This window comes from Rhineura floridana, chromosome 5 (assembly GCF_030035675.1).
Source record: "Rhineura floridana isolate rRhiFlo1 chromosome 5, rRhiFlo1.hap2, whole genome shotgun sequence".
Lineage (NCBI taxonomy): Eukaryota > Metazoa > Chordata > Lepidosauria > Squamata > Rhineuridae > Rhineura > Rhineura floridana.
The window spans coordinates 60768241-60788322 of NC_084484.1; the positions used below are offsets into that span (position 1 = coordinate 60768241).

General features: G+C 40.6%; 1 protein-coding gene across 3 annotated transcripts in view; it reads right to left on the minus strand.

The window, feature by feature from the left end:
- The window catches only part of TMEM131 (transmembrane protein 131), a 112592-nt gene that overhangs the window by 52106 nt on the left and 40404 nt on the right, over positions 1-20082 (minus strand). For all 3 annotated transcript variants that reach the window (XM_061626916.1, XM_061626915.1, XM_061626917.1), the window contains 7 exons: positions 14252-14320; positions 10900-11023; positions 7803-7919; positions 6677-6799; positions 5326-5406; positions 3521-3671; positions 3374-3430 (listed from right to left, as the gene is read on the minus strand). In XM_061626916.1, coding sequence (XP_061482900.1) covers positions 3374-3430; positions 3521-3671; positions 5326-5406; positions 6677-6799; positions 7803-7919; positions 10900-11023; positions 14252-14320 — 722 coding nt within the window. The remainder of the gene's footprint in view (positions 1-3373; positions 3431-3520; positions 3672-5325; positions 5407-6676; positions 6800-7802; positions 7920-10899; positions 11024-14251; positions 14321-20082) is intronic.

Consider the following 20082-nt stretch of genomic DNA (forward strand, 5'->3'; position numbering starts at 1 on the left):
GCAAACTATGGTTTGTATGCAAACTAATTTGTTCTCAAATCAGGATCCAATAGGAGTTGAGGTCCTGGTGTGGAGGCAAACTATGGCTTATGCAAATCAAAGTTTATCACATTTGAACCCCCTCCAGCAAACTATGGTTTGTTGCAGATCAGAAGTCTAAGCTTCTCATCTCCTCCCCATGGGAGGACAGAGTATATGACCATAAAGTTTCCCACTCCTAATTCCTGATCCTCCAAAACCAGCCTTCCCCAGCCTGGTCCCCTATATTAGAAGCTCAACTGGAGTGCATACCGCAGATCAGAAAAGGTACCGCCAGGGCCAAGAAGATGCCAGCATGGTTAACGAGCAAAGTCAAGGAAGCTCTTAGAGGCAAAAAGGCTTCCTTCAGAAAATGGAAGTCTTGTCCGAATGAAGAAAATAAAAAAGAACACAAACTCTGGCAAAAGAAATGCAAGAAGACAATAAGGGATGCTAAAAAAGAATTTGAGGAGCACATTGCTAAGAACATAAAAACCAACAACAAAAAATTCTATAAATACATTCAAAGCAGGAGACCATCTAGGGAGACAATTGGACCCTTGGATGATAAGGGAGTCAAAGGTGTACTAAAGAACGATAAGGAGATTGCAGAGAAGCTAAATGAATTCTTTGCATCTGTCTTCACAGTGGAAGATATAGGGCAGATCCCTGAACCTGAACTAACATTTGCAGGAAGGGATTCTGAGGAACTAAGACAAATAGTGGTAACGAGAGAGGAAGTTCTAAGCTTAATGGACAATATAAAAACTGACAAATCACCGGGCCCGGATGGCATCCACCCGAGAGTTCTCAAAGAACTCAAAGGTGAAATTGCTGATCTGCTAACTAAAATATGTAACTTGTCCCTCGGGTCCTCCTCTGTGCCTGAGGACTGGAAAGTGGCAAATGTAACGCCAATCTTCAAAAAGGGATCCAGAGGGGATCCCGGAAATTACAGGCCAGTTAGCTTAACTTCTGTCCCTGGAAAACTGGTAGAAAGTATGATTAAAGCTAGATTAACTAAGCACATAGAAGAACAAGCCTTGCTAAAGCAGAGCCAGCATGGCTTCTGCAAGGGAAAGTCCTGTCTCAGTAACCTATTAGAATTCTTTGAGAGTGTCAACAAGCATATAGATAGAGGTGATCCAGTGGACATAGTGTACTTAGACTTTCAAAAAGCGTTTGACAAGGTACCTCACCAAAGGCTTCTGAGGAAGCTTAGCAGTCATGGAATAAGAGGAGAGGTCCTCTTGTGGATAAGGAATTGGTTAAGAAGCAGAAAGCAGAGAGTAGGAATAAACGGACAGTTCTCCCAATGGAGGGCTGTAGAAAGTGGAGTCCCTCAAGGATCGGTATTGGGACCTGTACTTTTCAACTTGTTCATTAATGACCTAGAATTAGGAGTGAGCAGTGAAGTGGCCAAGTTTGCTGACGACACTAAATTGTTCAGGGTTGTTAAAACAAAAAGGGATTGCGAAGAGCTCCAAAAAGACCTCTCCAAACTGAGTGAATGGGCGGAAAAATGGCAAATGCAATTCAATATAAACAAGTGTAAAATTATGCATATTGGAGCAAAAAATCTGAATTTCACATATACGCCCATGGGGTCTGAACTGGCGGTGACCGACCAGGAGAGAGACCTCGGGGTTGTAGTGGACAGCACGATGAAAATGTCGACCCAGTGTGCGGCAGCTGTGAAAAAGGCAAATTCCATGCTAGCAATAATTAGGAAAGGTATTGAAAATAAAACAGCCGATATCATAATGCCCTTGTATAAATCTATGGTGCGGCCGCATTTGGAATACTGTGTACAGTTCTGGTCGCCTCATCTCAAAAAGGATATTATAGAGTTGGAAAAGGTTCAGAAGAGGGCAACCAGAATGATCAAGGGGATGGAGCGACTCCCTTACGAGGAAAGGTTGCAGCATTTGGGCCTTTTTAGTTTAGAGAAAAGGCGGGTCAGAGGAGACATGATAGAAGTGTATAAAATTATGCATGGCATTGAGAAAGTGGATAGAGAAAAGTTCTTCTCCCTCTCTCATAATACTAGAACTCGTGGACATTCAAAGAAGCTGAATGTTGGAAGATTCAGGACAGACAAAAGGAAGTACTTCTTTACTCAGCGCATAGTTAAACCATGGAATTTGCTCCCACAAGATGCAGTAATGGCCACCAGCTTGGATGGCTTTAAAAGAAGATTAGACAAATTCATGGAGGACAGGGCTATCAATGGCTACTAGCCATGATGGCTGTGCTGTGCCACCCTAGTCAGAGGCAGCATGCTTCTGAAAACCAGTTGCCGGAAGCCTCAGGAGGGGAGAGTGTTCTTGCACCCGGGTCCTGCTTGCGGGCTTCCCCCAGGCACCTGGTTGGCCACTGTGAGAACAGGATGCTGGACTAGATGGGCCACTGGCCTGATCCAGCAGGCTTTTCTTATGTTCTTATGTTCTTAGATGTTTTGGACTACAATTACCATCAGCCCCTTCCAGCATGGCCAGTGGTCAGGAATGATGGGAATTGTAGTCTAAAATATCTGAGGGCATCAGGTTGGGGAAGGCTGCTCCAAACTATGGTATGAAGATTTGCTAGAATATAGCAATTATGTCCAAGAATAATTTCTTCAGTCATACAAGCCTTCAAAAATACATTGTCCCAAAAAATAACATGCCACTGCTTGGGAACAGAGGCAACACATTGTAAATGATATGAGGTTTGAATCCAGAGTTGATTTATAATTGTTTATTTTATAAGTTATCTAAGGATTCACTGGTATGATCATTTATGGTGAGACAGCTATCATTGAAATCAGATGTACCTGTGCGGTCATTTGGAAGAAATATAACGGAAGACTGCTCTCATGAGAAGTTCTGTTGACAACTGCAGTATTACATTTCATTTTACTTTATACAGTATTTCTAAAGCCACATATCCCAGGCATAAAGTATAAGTTAGTTGGACTAAGACTTGTGGAGACAAGATTTCATTCATACAACACTTTGCCGGAAGAAGGGGAGGGGAAGAGACCATATTTGTCCATTTCTCCTTCTCCCTGTAGCCCATGAAAAGCTACTTTGGAAGGTTGGATGACCCCCTGGAATAGCAGGGGAAATACTCAAAAATCACCTTCCCACCCCCTTCGTCCAGCAGAACCCTGGTGATTCCCCCCCCTTGTAAATGGAAGAACCCTTTCCATATACAGCAGGACCTGCCTGGATGCAACCCAATATATTTGAAGGCCTCCAGTTTCTTACATGCAAAATCTAAGGAAGAAAACATATAAAACTGATAATATGCACCCCTTGAAAAATAAGACATGTCTACTTAATCTGAAACAGTGAAATATTATAGGACTCACCTTGTGTCCTTAATGTACCAAAATCTAGCATTTCTGTTGATGAATAAATTCCTGGGGCTTCAAGAGAGGACAAAACAAAATGAGCCTTTTTTCTTTATTGCAATTGGAAAATACATGAAGCAGATTAAAAATTACATTTTGACAAACCTGTTGTGACTTCTACTTCTACTGGAAGAATAATGAACTCTGTGCTGTCTGAGGCATTTGTTTTTATTCGAATGAAGGCTGTGTAATTATCTGCTTCTCTTGAAGAAAAACTGGCTCTCATAACTCCTTTAGTTTCATAGGGAGGAATTTCCTATTGAAACAGACAATCATGCAAAATTATAGAAGTCACTATAATACAAGGTCCACAATACTAATTAAAATAGAAGTGGAATATGTCGTATAATTGTTTTTAGGTAATGAACTAACTTAATATTGAGATGGAAGCTTTAACCAGCCTCAAAAACCACTGCATGAAAAGTTCAGAATCATCACTTGTAGATTTTTTCAGACATGGGTAAACTTGACAAGTAACAGTTTGTTATGCTGGCCTTTTCCAAAGTATATAAGACTTGTTTTGTTGTAAGAAACTAGTATAAGAAATACATTTGGTGATATTACCAATATTTTAGATAAACACCTAACTTACAGATATTTCTGTTAGTACCAACCCAGCCCAGGGATGCCCCCTACTTCTACAACAGATTAAGTCATAGTGTTTTTTCCTCCTGTACATTCAAAATTTCTGAAAATCCTTAATCTAATTATACCAAAGAGAGCAGGATTAACTAGGCTAAACTCACAATTTGCTCATTGTTAGGTGGGATAAGATGGAAGGGCCACAGCTTGCAGAAGCCCTAAAGAGGCTACAAGGAACCAATGCTTTCTATCCAAAGATATGATTTATTGTCCAATTCAGGGCCCTTTTAAAAAAAGTCAGACATAGTTGGAATAAAAATTATCCTATCTCCTCATCAAATCCAGTTCATTAATTGCATGAAATAGCAGCTCTACATTTTTGAAAACTACACCTTGATTGTTGATGTTTGCTGATAATTAACCTAAAAAGTTATCTGAATGCAATATATTAACATAATTATATTATCTTTCTTCTAAAAGCAATAATGTATGTCCTCCCTGCCCTTGTGTGACTTGTCTTTCAGAGTGTAAGCTTCTTGAGGACAGGGACCTGTTTCTTTTTGTTAAAACTCTGCAAGATGCACTACACTGATATTATGGTACAAATAATATGTCTGATAATTAATAAATTATCAGGGAAAGAATTATGACAGTCCTTAAAATGAGTTTTAATGACATACACAACAACACATTTATGCTATGTAAATTGCACATTGTGGTGTTATGTTGGTCACAAGAGCTGTTGCAGGTGAACATTTCAGTTAATATCTCATCACATTTTCTTAATGCTTACAAACTCAAAGAAGAGAATAAAGTGAAAACTTAAAAGATTTTTCTTTTCATTTGTTGAGGAGGAAAAAAGTATGTGTTTCTGTGACCAACGTAACATGTTCAACTAACAAAAGGTTTTTCATCCTAAACTCATCTAATTTTGTTCCTAACACAGAATTTCTCTGTTTCCCCCCCCCAATCTTCAGTTTTAGATCTCTCCAGGAAAATAGACAATAGGTTAATGACCCTTTATTGTATTGGTAGTTTTGCTTTCTCATAAGAAATTATGAGTCATCTTTCATGCCACGATTCTGGCTATTTTACTCATGTGTAAAATGCCATTTTGAAAAACTGTTGCCAGATAATGAAACTTTGGAATATTATCTTTAAAATGATATAGAACATATTAACTATATATGAATATGAAAAATGGGCCTGTAGGTTGACATTTTCATGCAATAACCCAATTATGTAATCACTGCTACTGAGAAAGACTAAAAATAAATGTCAATATACTAAAACCTTTAAGTGAATTAACTAGTATTTGTACCACTCACCCATAATTTTCTTGTACCCCCTTGTTGGCCAGTTGGAAGCTCTAGGTGGAGATCACCTCCACTTGAATACATTTCTACCACCTGTGAGGATAGCCAAAAATAAATAATAATTGATAATGTTAGAGCTCAAGTATTAACTAGATATACTCTTAATAGTTATCAGCTTAGAAGAAACATTCCTTATGAACAAGAATGCAGAAGCCCCAGACTGCCAGAGGAATTTCCTGGTTTTGAAATGAGGAATCATTTGAAGTAAGGCGTCAACATTTTTTCTCTGTGCTTCCTTTTGCTTAAGAGAGAGCGTGTGTCTGTGTGTCTTTCAGAATTTACAACACAAAAATACTTTGATAGCAAAAGGTCTTAAATATTTTTTGATTTCTATTTTATTCCCTCTTCAGAAAAAAGATCACACATACAAGAGATTCCATTAAATTCCCATAGCTGATAAAATATGCCCACCATTTAAAAAAAATCAGCTACACTTGTGAAGTTTCTGCATTTGCTAAGTCAACCCTTAAATGTAAGCCTTTAATTTTGTGAAAATAGCTTCTCAAAATTACAACTAAGACAAATACTGTAAGGTTTGTATTATCATCTGTATATTTCACTAATTGAAAGTAGGGGAATAGAATCTAAGTTTACAAAAGCATCTGAAATAACTTAGTATGTTATTAAAATACAAATATTTGTGGGATATAGTATATATGGTTAAACTTAACAATATGATCATAGTCAGAGAGTAGAGTCTTATGATCTTTTTGTTGAAAAATAAAGTAGTTTGATCATTTACTGGTGTAACAAGATGTAAGAAAATATAAATCCATACATATTGTTGGGAAAATTGTGAGGTGTTTATGAATCTAATGAAGTACAGCAGGGCCCCGCTTTTCAGCATTCCGCTAATATGGCGCCAGCGGGGTGATCAGCTATGGCGAGGGGAGCTTCAGGGGCCAAGCGCTGCCAAGTGGCTGGAGCTCCCTGCGCTCCAGCTGATCCAACCACCGCGCTCCAGCTGACAGTGATTAGCTGTACAGCGCGATCAGCTGTACTGTACACCTGATCCTGCCGGAGCAGCAGCAGACTTCGGGCTATATCCCACTTACCAGCAGTTTTCGCTCTTCGGCGGGGGTCTGGAACGTAACCCACTGTGTGAGTGGGGCCCTACTGTAACTGGCATAGATTGGTTTATTTATATCTTTCTTAGATATTATATATCTGATAAAATTCAAATATTTATTTACTTACCATTTAGTTTGCTAAGCTATATTGCACTGTCTTCTATTTATCTTAAAAGAAAAATCATGCAAATATTTTAACAAGTAATTGTAAATATGAACACTGCACTACTTACCTGCAAAGGCTCACTATGGGGATTGTGTATATTTATAATAGGAGAAAAACTGCTATTTACAGGAACCTTTGCTCCTATAAAAGGACGGAGTCTATAAGGGTTTGGTACTCCTACACCAAATACCTGTTTAAGAGGGGGAAGAAGAAAAAATAGTAACCCAGCATCTGCACTTATCGTCTGTTTTCTATCTTTAAAATGCACACAATTAATGACACTCTACCTCCTTCTCAACTTGTTTAGGATTATTTTAAAGTAATGTAGTCTCTAGTAATATTTAAATGCCTCAGGATACAAGAAAAATACATACCTTTTTCTGCCTTTAACCATCCACATTAGTGATAAATTACAGACCAAGTTTCTCTCAAACTACAATTTTTGTTTTGTATCCAGATACTGGATACAACTTTTTTACACAATAGAGAGGGTTTTAAAAAAACACTGAGCTGTTTAAATTAAGGTCAATAATTTCAATGGATCTACTCTGAGTGGGACTTAGTCATATATAACCTTTCAACATATTCTCTATTTCCAAATCACAGTACTTTAGAGTACCACAAGTATTAAATCACTGTGATTATGCACATGGAGATGAGCACTATTAAAAAATGGCATCCCAAAATTTATCATGCCTTTATAATTTTTCCACCATATGTAATTTTGTTCCTGAAAAAGCTACTTTGCCATTTAAATGTCCTTCTTCCTCTAAAATTATAAGCTGCTTGAATCAATCTATTAATTTCAAACGTATCATCAACGATCACTATTACTATCTAAAATCAACAGAAATCAATGATGCATTTTAATAATGAGTAGTTTTTATTGTCCTCGATTAATGTACAAGTTGGAGGTTTTGTAATATTATATAATGGTGATAGTATATAGCGGTAATATAATATAAAACCCTATTAATATATTGCAGACAAATTCCCACTAGACAGCAGGAATGCCACTGAGTTTAGAATAAATTCAACTGAAAAAGTTTCAATTGAAACCCTTAACTTTAGAGACAAAGGCTGAACTACGAAGCAGTCGCACATTGTTCAGAATGGTGCCCAGTGCATACTGCAATGTGTTTTACTTCTGCTCTCAATCATTTATGAAGTGCTAAAATGCTTTTTCCACTTACCTGGTAAGTAAATACCCCATGATTAGATGTATTAATAAATAAAGTATTTTCTACGTTTCCCACCATTCTTGCAAGAAAAACCACATCAAATGATGTGTTCCCTCCTGGGAGGATTTTCTGAAAAACACAACACCATACGTAATATGACATGCTGTTCACCTTAAAAGTGTAGTGTTTCAAGGATGTAATTAGGCATTCAAAGGATGTTGATGTTTAGAAGCTGTGTGTGAACACCACTGAGACAAGCAAACTGTGTGCTGTTGTAGAGTTTGCTGAAGGATTCCCAAAGCCCTTTCTTTGGAAATGTCAACTAAAATATAAATAAAACTAGAATAAAAAAACTTATTTTCAGCCATCACCTTTAATTACCTTACAAAAGTTGCTTCCAAGATTCTCTAACTTTTTGTTTGGTTGATACTATATTGTTGCAAAATAATAAGCAGACTTTTTTTAAACATTACTGCAATATTCAAGATGTGAAACAACACTGAACTTCTTATTGTATAGTTGGCTAAGCACATTGCCCCAAGTCTCTCAAGTTCCATTCTACACCCCAAACGTCATATTGGTGTGCATAAGTGCCCTACTCTTACAAGTTGCTAATATGGCACATCCTCCTCAATTAGCTGTAAAGCACAGAAGCACTATCTGCCCAGAGCATTACCCCCCCCGAAGAAAAATAAAGCCCTGTCAACTCATGATTGAACAGACTCTTCAGGAAACAAGGTTGTATCTTACTTTTGTATCCTTTGTTTTGTTAAACCGCCTTACAACACCCATACTCACCTGAATCAATGAGTACAGGGTAATAATTAGTTTATATCCATAATCAAGACTTTGTTTCTCTGTGTGCCAGGGTGAGGAACTTTTTTCAGTCTCAGAGCCACATTCCATCATGGGTAATCTTCTGAGGGCCACAAACCAGGGTGGGCATGGCCAAAGTTAAAAGTGGGTGGGACCAAATCCATATCCAAGTCACACAAATCTATCCATCCACACACTCCCTCCCCCCCATTCTGCCACCCCTTCTTTCGTTCTCTGCTGTCCCATTTTCTCTCCCCACCCTCTCTTCATTTTACATTAATTCTTTTGCATTGCTCTTTTTCAGAGCTTGGATGCTGTAGTTTGCTCTTACCCCCTCAGGTTGAGGGATTTCAAGTAGCTCTGGAGATATCAGCAGTTGCTGTTGTCCTCCCTACTCCCTTTACACCTGAAGATCCACTGGAATGAGAGGACTTGGAGGGCTTCCTTCATTGCTTAAAGGAACTGTAAGGAATGAACACGGAACTTTTTTTTCTATGCTTCCAGAAGCTTACAGGGGAGGAGAAGCAATAAGCTAGATGAGGACCCTTCAGAGCCCAGATTCAGCCCAGCAGCCAGCAGTTTCCCACCCCATCCACATGATGATGCAGGCCAGTGTTGATCTGCAGTACTACTGAAAGAGACCTCCATGTTGTCACAGCATAGCCCCGAGTAGTTTCGAAGTGGAGGGGCTCAGGTGCAACTGACTGAATATTCTGCAGCTGCTTTCCATATATGAAACTTTCACTTTAAACAAAATATTGCTTTAAGGAAGATTTGATGGTAAGGTAAACCATGTCAAACTGATAAAAGTATTCTGCTATGCAAAACTGACAAAGGTCCAAGTTCTGGTCAACTGTCTCAATTTTCACATAAGCACTGTTGACTGGCTGCCTGCCTCACTTATTTCACTGTCCTTACATAGGAACTGCTCCACAGAATGTAGTAACTGAAAACTAAATTTACCCTCCCAAAGTTAAATATTTTCATTATATTTAGAGCTTTATGCCATCTACTCTTCCTAAAGAAGTAGGAAAGTTGTAAAGCTCAATTGTGTATCATCTAACCAGAGTATAAAGCAGAAATATGAATTGGGTTGAAGTTCACAATCTGAAGTCCATCTATTGTATCAGAACACCATTTTAATTTGAAAAGTTTCCAGTTCCAAGCCATTATGGAGAATTCCTGCAGTAAGAAATTTCTTATGCCAATAGCTTCAGGGAAGATGTGTGGTCAGGGTAAGTCTTCTATTGGGACCTAGAGAGGAGTCTAAATGTACAAGCTCTCCATAATCCCTCCCCCATCCCCAAAAGATATTATTCCTTGGGTTTTAGCTTCAGAAGATTCTTTCAAGTGGCAATAAAGAAATACACACTCATGCTAATTAAAACATGCTTCTAGAAGAACAGGACCAAAAAAAGATCAATAATAATTTCAGCTTTCACTTAATGCTAATTGTAACCCTGACAGTGGTAGAGATAGAAATCCTTATCTTAAATGCATTTTGCTGTTATTTGCTTTGTCAAGCTCCTTGTTAAATGGAGCGTTATTTGGAGCTCTTTTCACATATTTTAGGCACTTGGTTAGTAGAAGTTTTTACAAAAGTATGCTAAAAGAAACAGTACTGAATATACAAGTTATTTTAGTAGCTCCTAGATGCATGCATAAAAATGGTGGAATCAATTCCAAAGAGGCTGCAACAGGTTATTGGCAACTACTTATGAGTACGTAGGCTATAACTTCTTAGAATCTTGGATTAGCTTAGAAGATTCTTCCAACCACGTTCTTGGTTTTGAATTGTTTCTCCAAATATACTAGTGTCAATGCCATTCTATATTAGGAGAGTAAAAATATATCAGCAGCACTTTTCTTCAGGATGAATGTCGCACAAAAAAATTGAGATGAACCTGAAAGCTTACACATTAATTTTGTGAATTTGCTTCAGGGAAGATGTGTCCAACTAAAAGTTATCCTGGTATGGGGAAATTTTTCTAATGAACTAAACACAGCTACTTCTGATTAGAATTAATTTCTGAGCTATATATTTTATATTCTTGGGAACACTAAAGCTGTGGGTCAGAAGTTCACCACCACTGCCCTAGGTGAAGAAGTCCCACTGACATTTACTTTCCATGTATATTCCTTTACAGTGAATTGTATGTAACATAATTTTGTTATGCTTACATTTAAAGAGGTTATTTTAGTCACTGAGATATAGTTTAAAGTAAATTTTGTTTTGCCGAAGTGAATCCAGCTTACATAATAACACTAACTTCAAAAAGCACAGCTGACTCACCCTGTTTTGAAAAAATGATGCATGAAAATGTGAGGTTGTTGCAGATATTGATACTAATATAATAGTTTCTTCTGAACTGGGATTGTGCAAGTAAACTTTTTCCATTTTTGGCATTCCAACTGGCCTGTATTAAAAGAAAACAGGAAAAAGCAATTAGACTCTTTTCTCAATTGCCTACCACCTCAGAATTTTTATAGTTTTATGGTTGCAAGGAAGAAGACAGTTCAGTTCAAGAACTGAAGGTTGCTTCAGTTTCTCCTTCCCCCCCCCCAAAATACACTCTGAATCTTTAAAAATTTTCCTATGAGAAAATTCAAAGGAAGACTGCAATGCAAAACTTCTGAATTACAATTCATCAAGAGGTTCGATGCTATCACTTTTGGACTGAACTGACAATGAATATTTATCAAGCTACATTTGCTACCAACACCAGGCTGTCTTTATTATCAACACAACTGGATTTTGTGAATGGCTACTATAGATAATGTAATTATTACCAACTGTACTTTTCCACATTTCATTTTCTGCTGACCTTTCCCATTTACAACCCTCTGCCCAAAACTGTGTGTTTATATATGTACACACACAAACTTGCATCTCAGGGTGACACTTCATGAATCTGATGACTGTCTATATAACCTTATGCCATCATAAATTTGTTAGTCTTTAAGGTGCCACTGGACTCCTTGTTGCTTGTGTTATTACTTTTATTCCAAACACTTGTATTACTCAAGATACAATGTCTAATTGCCTCAATAAGCTGAAAGAACTATTTTAAAGTTGATGTTTGTTGCATAATTTGACATCTGTACTTTATTTATAGACTTTAAAGAAAAGTCAAGCATAAACAAGTTCTGCCAAGTTATTTTTATCCTGCCTTTCAGCTGATCAATGGAGGGGACTAAAACTCCAGCTAAATAATTTTCTGTTCTGGCCTTAATCCAGAGAGATGCAGCATCCGTATGCAGCCACTGTAGCACTGCTGCATTAATAACTCTGGGGAAATGCAGCATTATATCTACTGCCCTCATGACTGTGTTCCCATGACCTGAAAGACTAATGACAAGAAAGGAGTAAGAACTGTTTCTTTCTGGTACAGGAAATATAGTGCAACCCATAAATCTGTCAGCAGAATACATTAACATTCAAAAGCTAAAATTATACAACTCCACACATTTCAACTAGTGATGAACAACATTCCTCCACTCCCACCATGATACAGAGTTTGACTCAGCTAACCAAGCTACCTTCCTAGGAAGTCAGATAATAGTTTGGTTATGTCCAAGTCACTTTCAGATCCCATCACACTATCAATTATGTAATTTGGAGCACAACATGGTCCAGTTGCCTCCACACAGTGCTCCTTACCTGGCTGCTGAGGCAGCAGGTTAGTTCCCCTTTGGTACTAGAGAAGCATCTCACATGCCAGGGATCCTGAGAATGCAATTTTCCAGGGGTCCCTGGCACACAAGGCACTACTGTCCAGGAAGCACAGCAGCAATGGAATTGTCTGCCTGCCACTCCTACAGCTGGGGAAGGGGCAGAGGTAATGCAATTTCCCCCAAGATCTCTGGCACATGGGCATTGTAATACCAGCAATCCACAGACTGTAAAGAAGGACCTATCTTCTTTCACAGCTAGGTAAGGGGAAGGAAAGGCAGGGGAAGATGTGAGCAATCCAAATTGGCAAAGAACCAAGCGGTTCTAATGGCCATCCTGGATTGAAGATTATCATTACTAGTCACTGAGGTTCATATTCTGAGCCACAGAATTATTAATTTTGGCAAAAAACTAGTTCAATTCCAACCTATCGTTTTTGCTCTTTTTAAAAAAAGAATTTATAGCACATAAACTTTTGCAATAGTTTGACCAAACAACTTCATTTGCTTCTCATTTATGCGTTATTCAAAATGGGTAAATAGTAAACTACTATACAAAAAAGAATATCTAGAAGTACTGGTTCAGAAATGTTTGTATTCATATTTCCAGGTTCCAGGGAAACTCTACAGGTATCAGACAATAAGAGGGTGAAATCATGGCAGCTGAACAGTGATATACAAGCAATATATTGAATGTAGAATTTTACTACGTGATAGCTCTGTGAAATAACATGTCCTGAACAGATTGCCTGATCTCTACAACTACCCAAAAGACTGCAATGAGCATTTTTATGGGATGGGCAGCTCAGAGGGTGAAATGCTCTCAATCAGGTCCATTCAAGCCATAAATAAAAACCAAGACAATGTTGCTTTTCTATTCACACAGACTGATTTTACTTATTTATTAGATTTCTATCCTGCCCTTCCTTCCAGTAGGAGCCCAGGCAGCCCCAACAAAAAGATCTAGAGAAAAAATAATCCTGCATCTGCATGAGAAGGTAATCACTTGCACATGCATGAAGATTTTCAGTCCTCTCTCCCTCTTCAGTAAAGATTTGCAGAAGAACACAAAATGGGATAATGCTAAACTATACCAAAACTTGAAATAATTGTACATAAGAGTTGTAATTGAAAAGAATAAGGACAACTATATACTGTTGAGGGATGTTCCTAGATACGTAGTATCAGGAGAGAGAAGAGCAAGCTTATAAACAATGGACTCTGACTTCTCTTTTCTTCTGTTTGTCTGAAACAAGGCAGCTGATCAATGACTGCATAGTGCTTTATTCTCATTTTTAATCACTTGACATGTGTGGAATTCTCTTCAAGCAAGTGATCAGGCTGTTGAAGCAGGATCAAAGCACTATACTTCACCAATCTGACTGGCTGCTGAGGAAGTGGCTTCAGTTACATCATAGCTAGGATAGAAGCAAAACACACTAGCAAAGCAGAGTAGAGTTTTTTCTGTACTAGAATAAAAACTATCGCCATACCAAAGTACTGCAAAGTACTGGTGCTGCATGAAAAACATACGCATAGGTTAACAACTTAGCTATTGGCATTATCAGGAGAGAAAAAATTTCAATCAAAGAAACTATTCTTCAGTAAGCAGACTCAAACAACAACAAAACCCTTATGCTGTTCATTCACACACACCCCAAAAATATTAACTTTGTTCATCCCTGCCTCTTAATACTTCCACCTTCTCCTCTTCAGCTATGCGATATGGCTGAAGCAAAATAGATTCTAATTTCTTGAAGTGTGAGCCATCATTACTATTCATTCACTTAGGGTGAGCCAGCACATTTAGAGTCGGATATGTATAAAATGTGTGGTGCTGGGTAGCTATGGTTCTGGCCATCTAACATTAACATATCATCAGGTTTGCCTTCTGTATACATAGCTTTCTCAGGCAGCTATTAATTTCTGGATGCATTCTACTTAGAATACTAGTCAGAGTGGTCCCAACTTACTGTTCGTGGAAATCTAGCATTGGTGGTTCAAACCGAATAGGTCTGCAATTCCCTCGATACATAGATACACTGTTGGGGAGAAATGACAAGAGAACAAATTTAGATGATACTCAAGTTTTTAATTCACATCCAGTGTCTTCCAAACATATTTCACCAGCACTGGAAATTCTACTACAGTAGGGCCCCACTTTTCGGCGTTCTGCTAATACAGCAGTAGCGTGCCATCAAGTGGGTAATGGCACCATCTAGCGTCTGAAGACAAGAATGTACCGAAGTCAAGACCTGGGGCATACATGCCCCTCCCACTCCAGTTCATTCTTGCCTTCCTATGAGGCACTTATATGCACGTGTACTGTGAGAATTGAGTCTAAGTTAACTGCGTGTGAACATTTTGTGTGAGAGTGTGTTTGAGGGAGTGTTGTTGTTGGGGTTTTTGTTTCCCAGTTTTTCTCCCTTCTCTTTCTCTTTTACCTTTTCGAAGAAAGTTGGGCTGGTTGGGGTGGTCGTTCTCAGTTGTCCCCCCCCTTCACTTTCTCCTGCCCTACCTGCTTCTCTTTTGTTTTTTGGGACAGTGGGGACTGCTTGTGCCGCCTCTCTTTTTACAGCGGTGGCTCCCCCCCCCCACTCAGGGCTGTTAGCAGCCGAAGCTGTCTGGGCAGTTTACAGTAACTAAAAACATTAAAAACAAATATACAAGTTTAAAACACATCTTTTAAAAACAATTTAAAACACAATTTAAAAAATTTAAAACAATTTTAAAAAACGCATGCTAAAATGCCTGGGAGAAGAGGAAAGTCTTGAGCTGGTGCTGAAAAGATAACAGTGATGGCGCCAGGCGCACCTCGTCAAAAACATCATTCCATAATTTGGGGGCCATCAATGAGAAGGCCGTCTCCCTTGTTGCCACCCTCCGAGCTTCCCTCGGAGTAGGCACCTGGAGGAGGGCCTTTGATGTTGAGCGTAGTGTACGGGTGGGTTTGTATCAGGAGAGGCATTCCATCAGGTATTGTGGTCCCAAGCCGTGTAAGGCTTTATAGGTTAAAACCAGCACCTTGAATCGAGCTCGGAAACACACAGGCAGCCAATGCAAGCAGGCCAGAATTGGTTTTATATGTTCGGACCATCTGGTCCCTGTTACCAATCTGGCCACTGCATTTTGCACAAGCTGCAGTTTCCGAACCCTCTTCAAAGGCAGCCCCACGTAGAGCACATTGCAGTAATCTAACTTGGAGGTTACCAGAGCATGGACAACTGAAGCCAGGTTATTCCTGTCCAGATAGCGGCGCAGCTGGGCCACCAACCAAAGTTGGTAGAAGGCACTCCGTGCCACAGAAGCTAGCTGAGCCTCAAGTGACAGAGATGGTTCTAGGAGAACCCCCAAGCTACAAACCTGCTCCTTCAGGGGGAGTGCAACCCCATCCAGGACAGGTTGGACATCCACCATCCGGTCAGAAGAACCCCCCACTAGCAGCATCTCAGTCTTGTCTGGATTGAGCCTCAGTTTATTAGCCCTCATCCAGGCCATTGTCGCAGCCAGGCACCGGTTCAGCACATTGACAGCCTCACCTGAAGAAGATGAAAAGGAGAAATAGAGCTGCGTGTCATCAGCATACTGATGCCAACGCACTCCAAAGCTCCGGATGACCGAACCCAACGGTTTCATGTAGATTTTGAACAGCATGGGGGACACAACTGACCCCTGCGGAACCCAATACTGGAGAATCCAGGGTGCCGAACAATGTTCCCCAAGCACCACCTTCTCGAGCCGACCTGCAAAGTAGGAGCGGAACCACCACCATGCAGTCCCTCCCACTCCCAACTCAGCCAGTCTTCCCAGAAGGATACCATGGTCAATGGTTTAAAAAGCCACTGAGAGATCAAGAAGAATCAACAGAGTCACACTCCCCCTGTCTCTCTCTCGACAAATGTCATCATACAGGGCGACCAAGGCTGTTTCTGTGCCAAAAGCAGGCCTGAAACCCGACTGAAATGGATCCAGATAATCGGTCTCATCCAAGAGTGTCTGGAGCTGGCCCGCAACCACTCGTTCAAGGACCTTGCCTAGCAATGGAACATTTGCTACCGGCCTATAGTTATTAAGATTTTCTGGGTCCAGGGAGGGCCTCTTCAGGAATGGTCTCACTACTGCCTCTTTCAGGCAGCCAGGGACAACCTCCTCTCGCAGAGAGGCATTAATCACTTCCCTGGCCCAGCTGGCTGTTCCATCCCTGCTAGCTTTTAATAGCCAAGAACGGCAAGGATCCAGCACAGAAGTGGTTGTACGAACCTGTCCAAGCACCTTGTCAACGTCCTCAAGCTGTACCAACTGAAACTCGTCCAAGAAATCAGGACAAAGCTGTGCTCTGGATACTTTGCTTGATTCACCTAAGTCCTGGCAGATTCACCTAAGTCCTGGCAGATGCTAAAGATTTTATCCTGGAAGTGCCTACCAAATTCATTACAGCGCGCCTCAGATGGTCCTACCATGTCCCTGGGGCCAGAGTGTAATAGCCCCTGGACAATTCTGAAGAGCTCCGCTGGGTGGCAGAGTGATGATTTGATAGTGGCAGCAAAATATTGTTTTTTTACTGCCCTCACTGCCCTAAATACAGCTTACCATAGGCACTTACCAGTGTATAACTGCATCCACTAGGAGTTAGTCTCCATCTGCACTCAAGCCGTCTCCTATATTGTTTCATTGCTCTCAGCTCTGGGGTATACCATGGAGCCGTACGAGCTCTACACAGGAGAGGGTGCTCAGGAGCAATCATGTCTACCGCCCGGGTCATTTCTGTATTCCACAGTTCAACCAGGGTTTCGACAGGAGTGCCAGCCCAATCAACCGGAGAACTCCCCAGAGCCTTTAGAAACCATCCAGATCATAAGTCCCCCACCCTTGCAGAGGGGAAAAGCCGTTGTAAGTCTAAACTTCAGCAAGCAGTGATCTGTCCATGACAGAGGGACTGATGCAAGGCCCCCCACATTCAGATCACCAACTGCATGTCCAGTTGCAAAAACCAAATCTAGAGTATGCCCTGCTACATGTATTGGGCCAATGGCATATTGGGACAGTCCCATGGTTGTCATGGAGACCATGAAATCCTAAACCGCCCTGGATAAGGTGGCCTCGGCATGGATGTTGACATCCCCCAGAACCAACAGTCTGGGGGATCTCAACAGTACACCCGAGACCACCTCCATCACCTCAGCTAGGGAGTCTGTTGGGCAGCGGGGTGGGCGGTACACCAACATAATCCCCAGTCTATCCCGCTGACCCAACATAAGGTGCAAACACTCCAGACCAGTAGTCACATGGACAGGGTGCTTGCAGAGGGCGATGGAGCTCCTATAGACCACAGCAACCCCCCCTCCCCGGCCCTCAGGTCTACCCTGATGCTGAACCAGGTACCTTGGCTGGCAGAGCTGGGAGAGGCTGACTCCCCCCTGCTCACCCACCCAGGTCTCGGTTATACATGCCAGGTTGGCTGCCTCATCCACTATTAAATCATGAATGAGGGAGATCTTATTATGCACTGATCTGGCATTTAGGAGCAGCATCTGGAGGCCTGAGCGCTGGCTGATTTTTGACCTTTCAAGGTTTAAAACACAGAATAAAAGGACATTCACATCAAATGAATGTGGGATACTTCCACGGGGTATTCTATGAACAGTGAAAAAGCTGAGGTGGAAGCTGATACAATTGAGGCCTGTTCCCAAATTCCCTACAATAATCCTTCTCAATTTTAGAGGGTCTAGAAAGTTTAATCAACATGCTATAGATCAGAGAATAATGCTTTTTGGTTTCTAAAATACTGAATATGGCGCACACACCTCTTCACCTTTCTCCTTACAGAGCAGAGGCAAGAAAAGGGTTAAGATATTATTAGTGAAGGTGTGATAATTAACTTGGGTGTCAAAAAACACATTTTAATCAACCTTCTTAAGAGTAACACCTCTAGGGTTTGAGGCTAATTGTGGCAGGACTACAGCTCAAATGGTAAAGTCAATCCCTGGCGTATCCATATAGGGTTGGGAATGTCCCTTGTCTGAAACCCTGGAAAGCCACTGCCACCCAATGTGGACAGTACTGAGCTACGTAGACAACGGCCCAGTTGTTATAAGGCAGCTTCCTATATTCCTAAGGAAAGAGCAGAGCCAGCATTTTTTTAAAAGTGTTTACTAAACAGAGGCCTCATCTTCAGTTCTCAAGGGATGGGTTTTCCCCCGCCCTCTTCTGATCAAACAAACATACACCGCAAAGCTCTGCACAACCTTTAGTCCTGGACCTTCTATTCTTATATGGCATCCCACAATTTTCCTATGTTATTTTCTCATCTATCACTATTCAGAAAGTTCTCCAAAGTTTAAGTTTGAGAATTCTAATGTTGCTGATCCAATTTGTAGAGCAGCAGCATGACTACAGCTATGACCCACTTTTGATAAAAAATAATAATATGTGCCCTATTTGGACTCCAACATGGTTTGCCCCGAGCCACACTCATCTAATTATCATCTCACACCACTGGAGACAGGTCAAGCCACAGTGCTAAATTCAAAAGAAATAATAAAGAGTGCATTCCCAATTATTCCTTTCTAGTCCCTGCTTGAATTTGGTGTTTACTGCAACAGAAAAAAGGCTTTCAATTAAAGCTGGAAAGGAACAGAATCAGGAGTGCACTCAAAAGTGCACTGCAGCTGCAAGTTTAAGGTTGATTGACAGGTGGACAGTTCCCCACCCCGTTAGGCTGCAGACTATGCATATTATGGTTGCCAGACTCCCTGTATATACAGACTGTGTCAGCAGGTCTGAAGAGGGTAAGTTTAGAGTCTTTTTTTCATTTGCACACAATCATGAGTTTGCAACATTATCCAAGATGTGCATATTAAGGCATTCCTAGAGATAACAGTAAAATTGCAGTCTACTTCCAGCTCTTCTGACGAAGAGACTCGTTGGTTAGATGTGAAGATGAAGTCTGGATGGTGAAATAAGCAGCTGTTAATATATCTGCATTGTCTTCCTTATAAATGTGGTCACTGTTCTAACACACCAGTCATTCATTGTAACTACTTGCAATACACACGCATTTAAAGAAAATACTCATTACTTTGCTGCATGCAGAAGACTGGGAATTTTGCCAAGAAAATCAAACTATTACCACCTACAGTTTTTCTGAAAGAACTTTATTATTATAGTAGTCAAACATGACCTTTTTCACTCCCTCCCTCCTTTTGGCAAGACTGTGTTCCTTGTGTGATACAGGTCCTTTTAAGCCAGGGCATCTGTTCAGTACAAACTTTTAGAGGTCCCCACCTACCTCTGAATCAGCATCTGAATGCAGCACTCACAGGTGTTCAAACATCTTCAGATGGGTACTAACATATCATAACTGTTTACCTGGCATGGATCTAAAGATATACAAGAACTATAGCAAGCCAGCTAATGAGGAATGGTACTTGTGTGAATGTAGTTAATACTTCAGTTCCCAAAATTACAGCCAGCCTTCCCTCTCTGAGCAAAGCTTTTCAAACATTTGAACTCGAGAACTCTTGTACCCGAAGAGAGAATCATACTCTTAGCCTTGGAGTGGGGAACATTTGTTCTGCTGAGGGTCACATCCCCTTGGGGACAATTTGTTGGGGCCACACACCAGCAGTGGGCAGGGTCAATGAGCAGTCACCACTCTTCTTTCTCCTTCCCAGCATGCTGCTGAGGAAGGGGCAGATTGCTCTTGCCAGAGGTCTGAAGCAATTGCTTACAGAGGGCTTCCCCTCCCATCTCCCTTCATCACTCCATCTGTCTCTCTTTTCCCTCCTTTCCCCCACTCCCATCC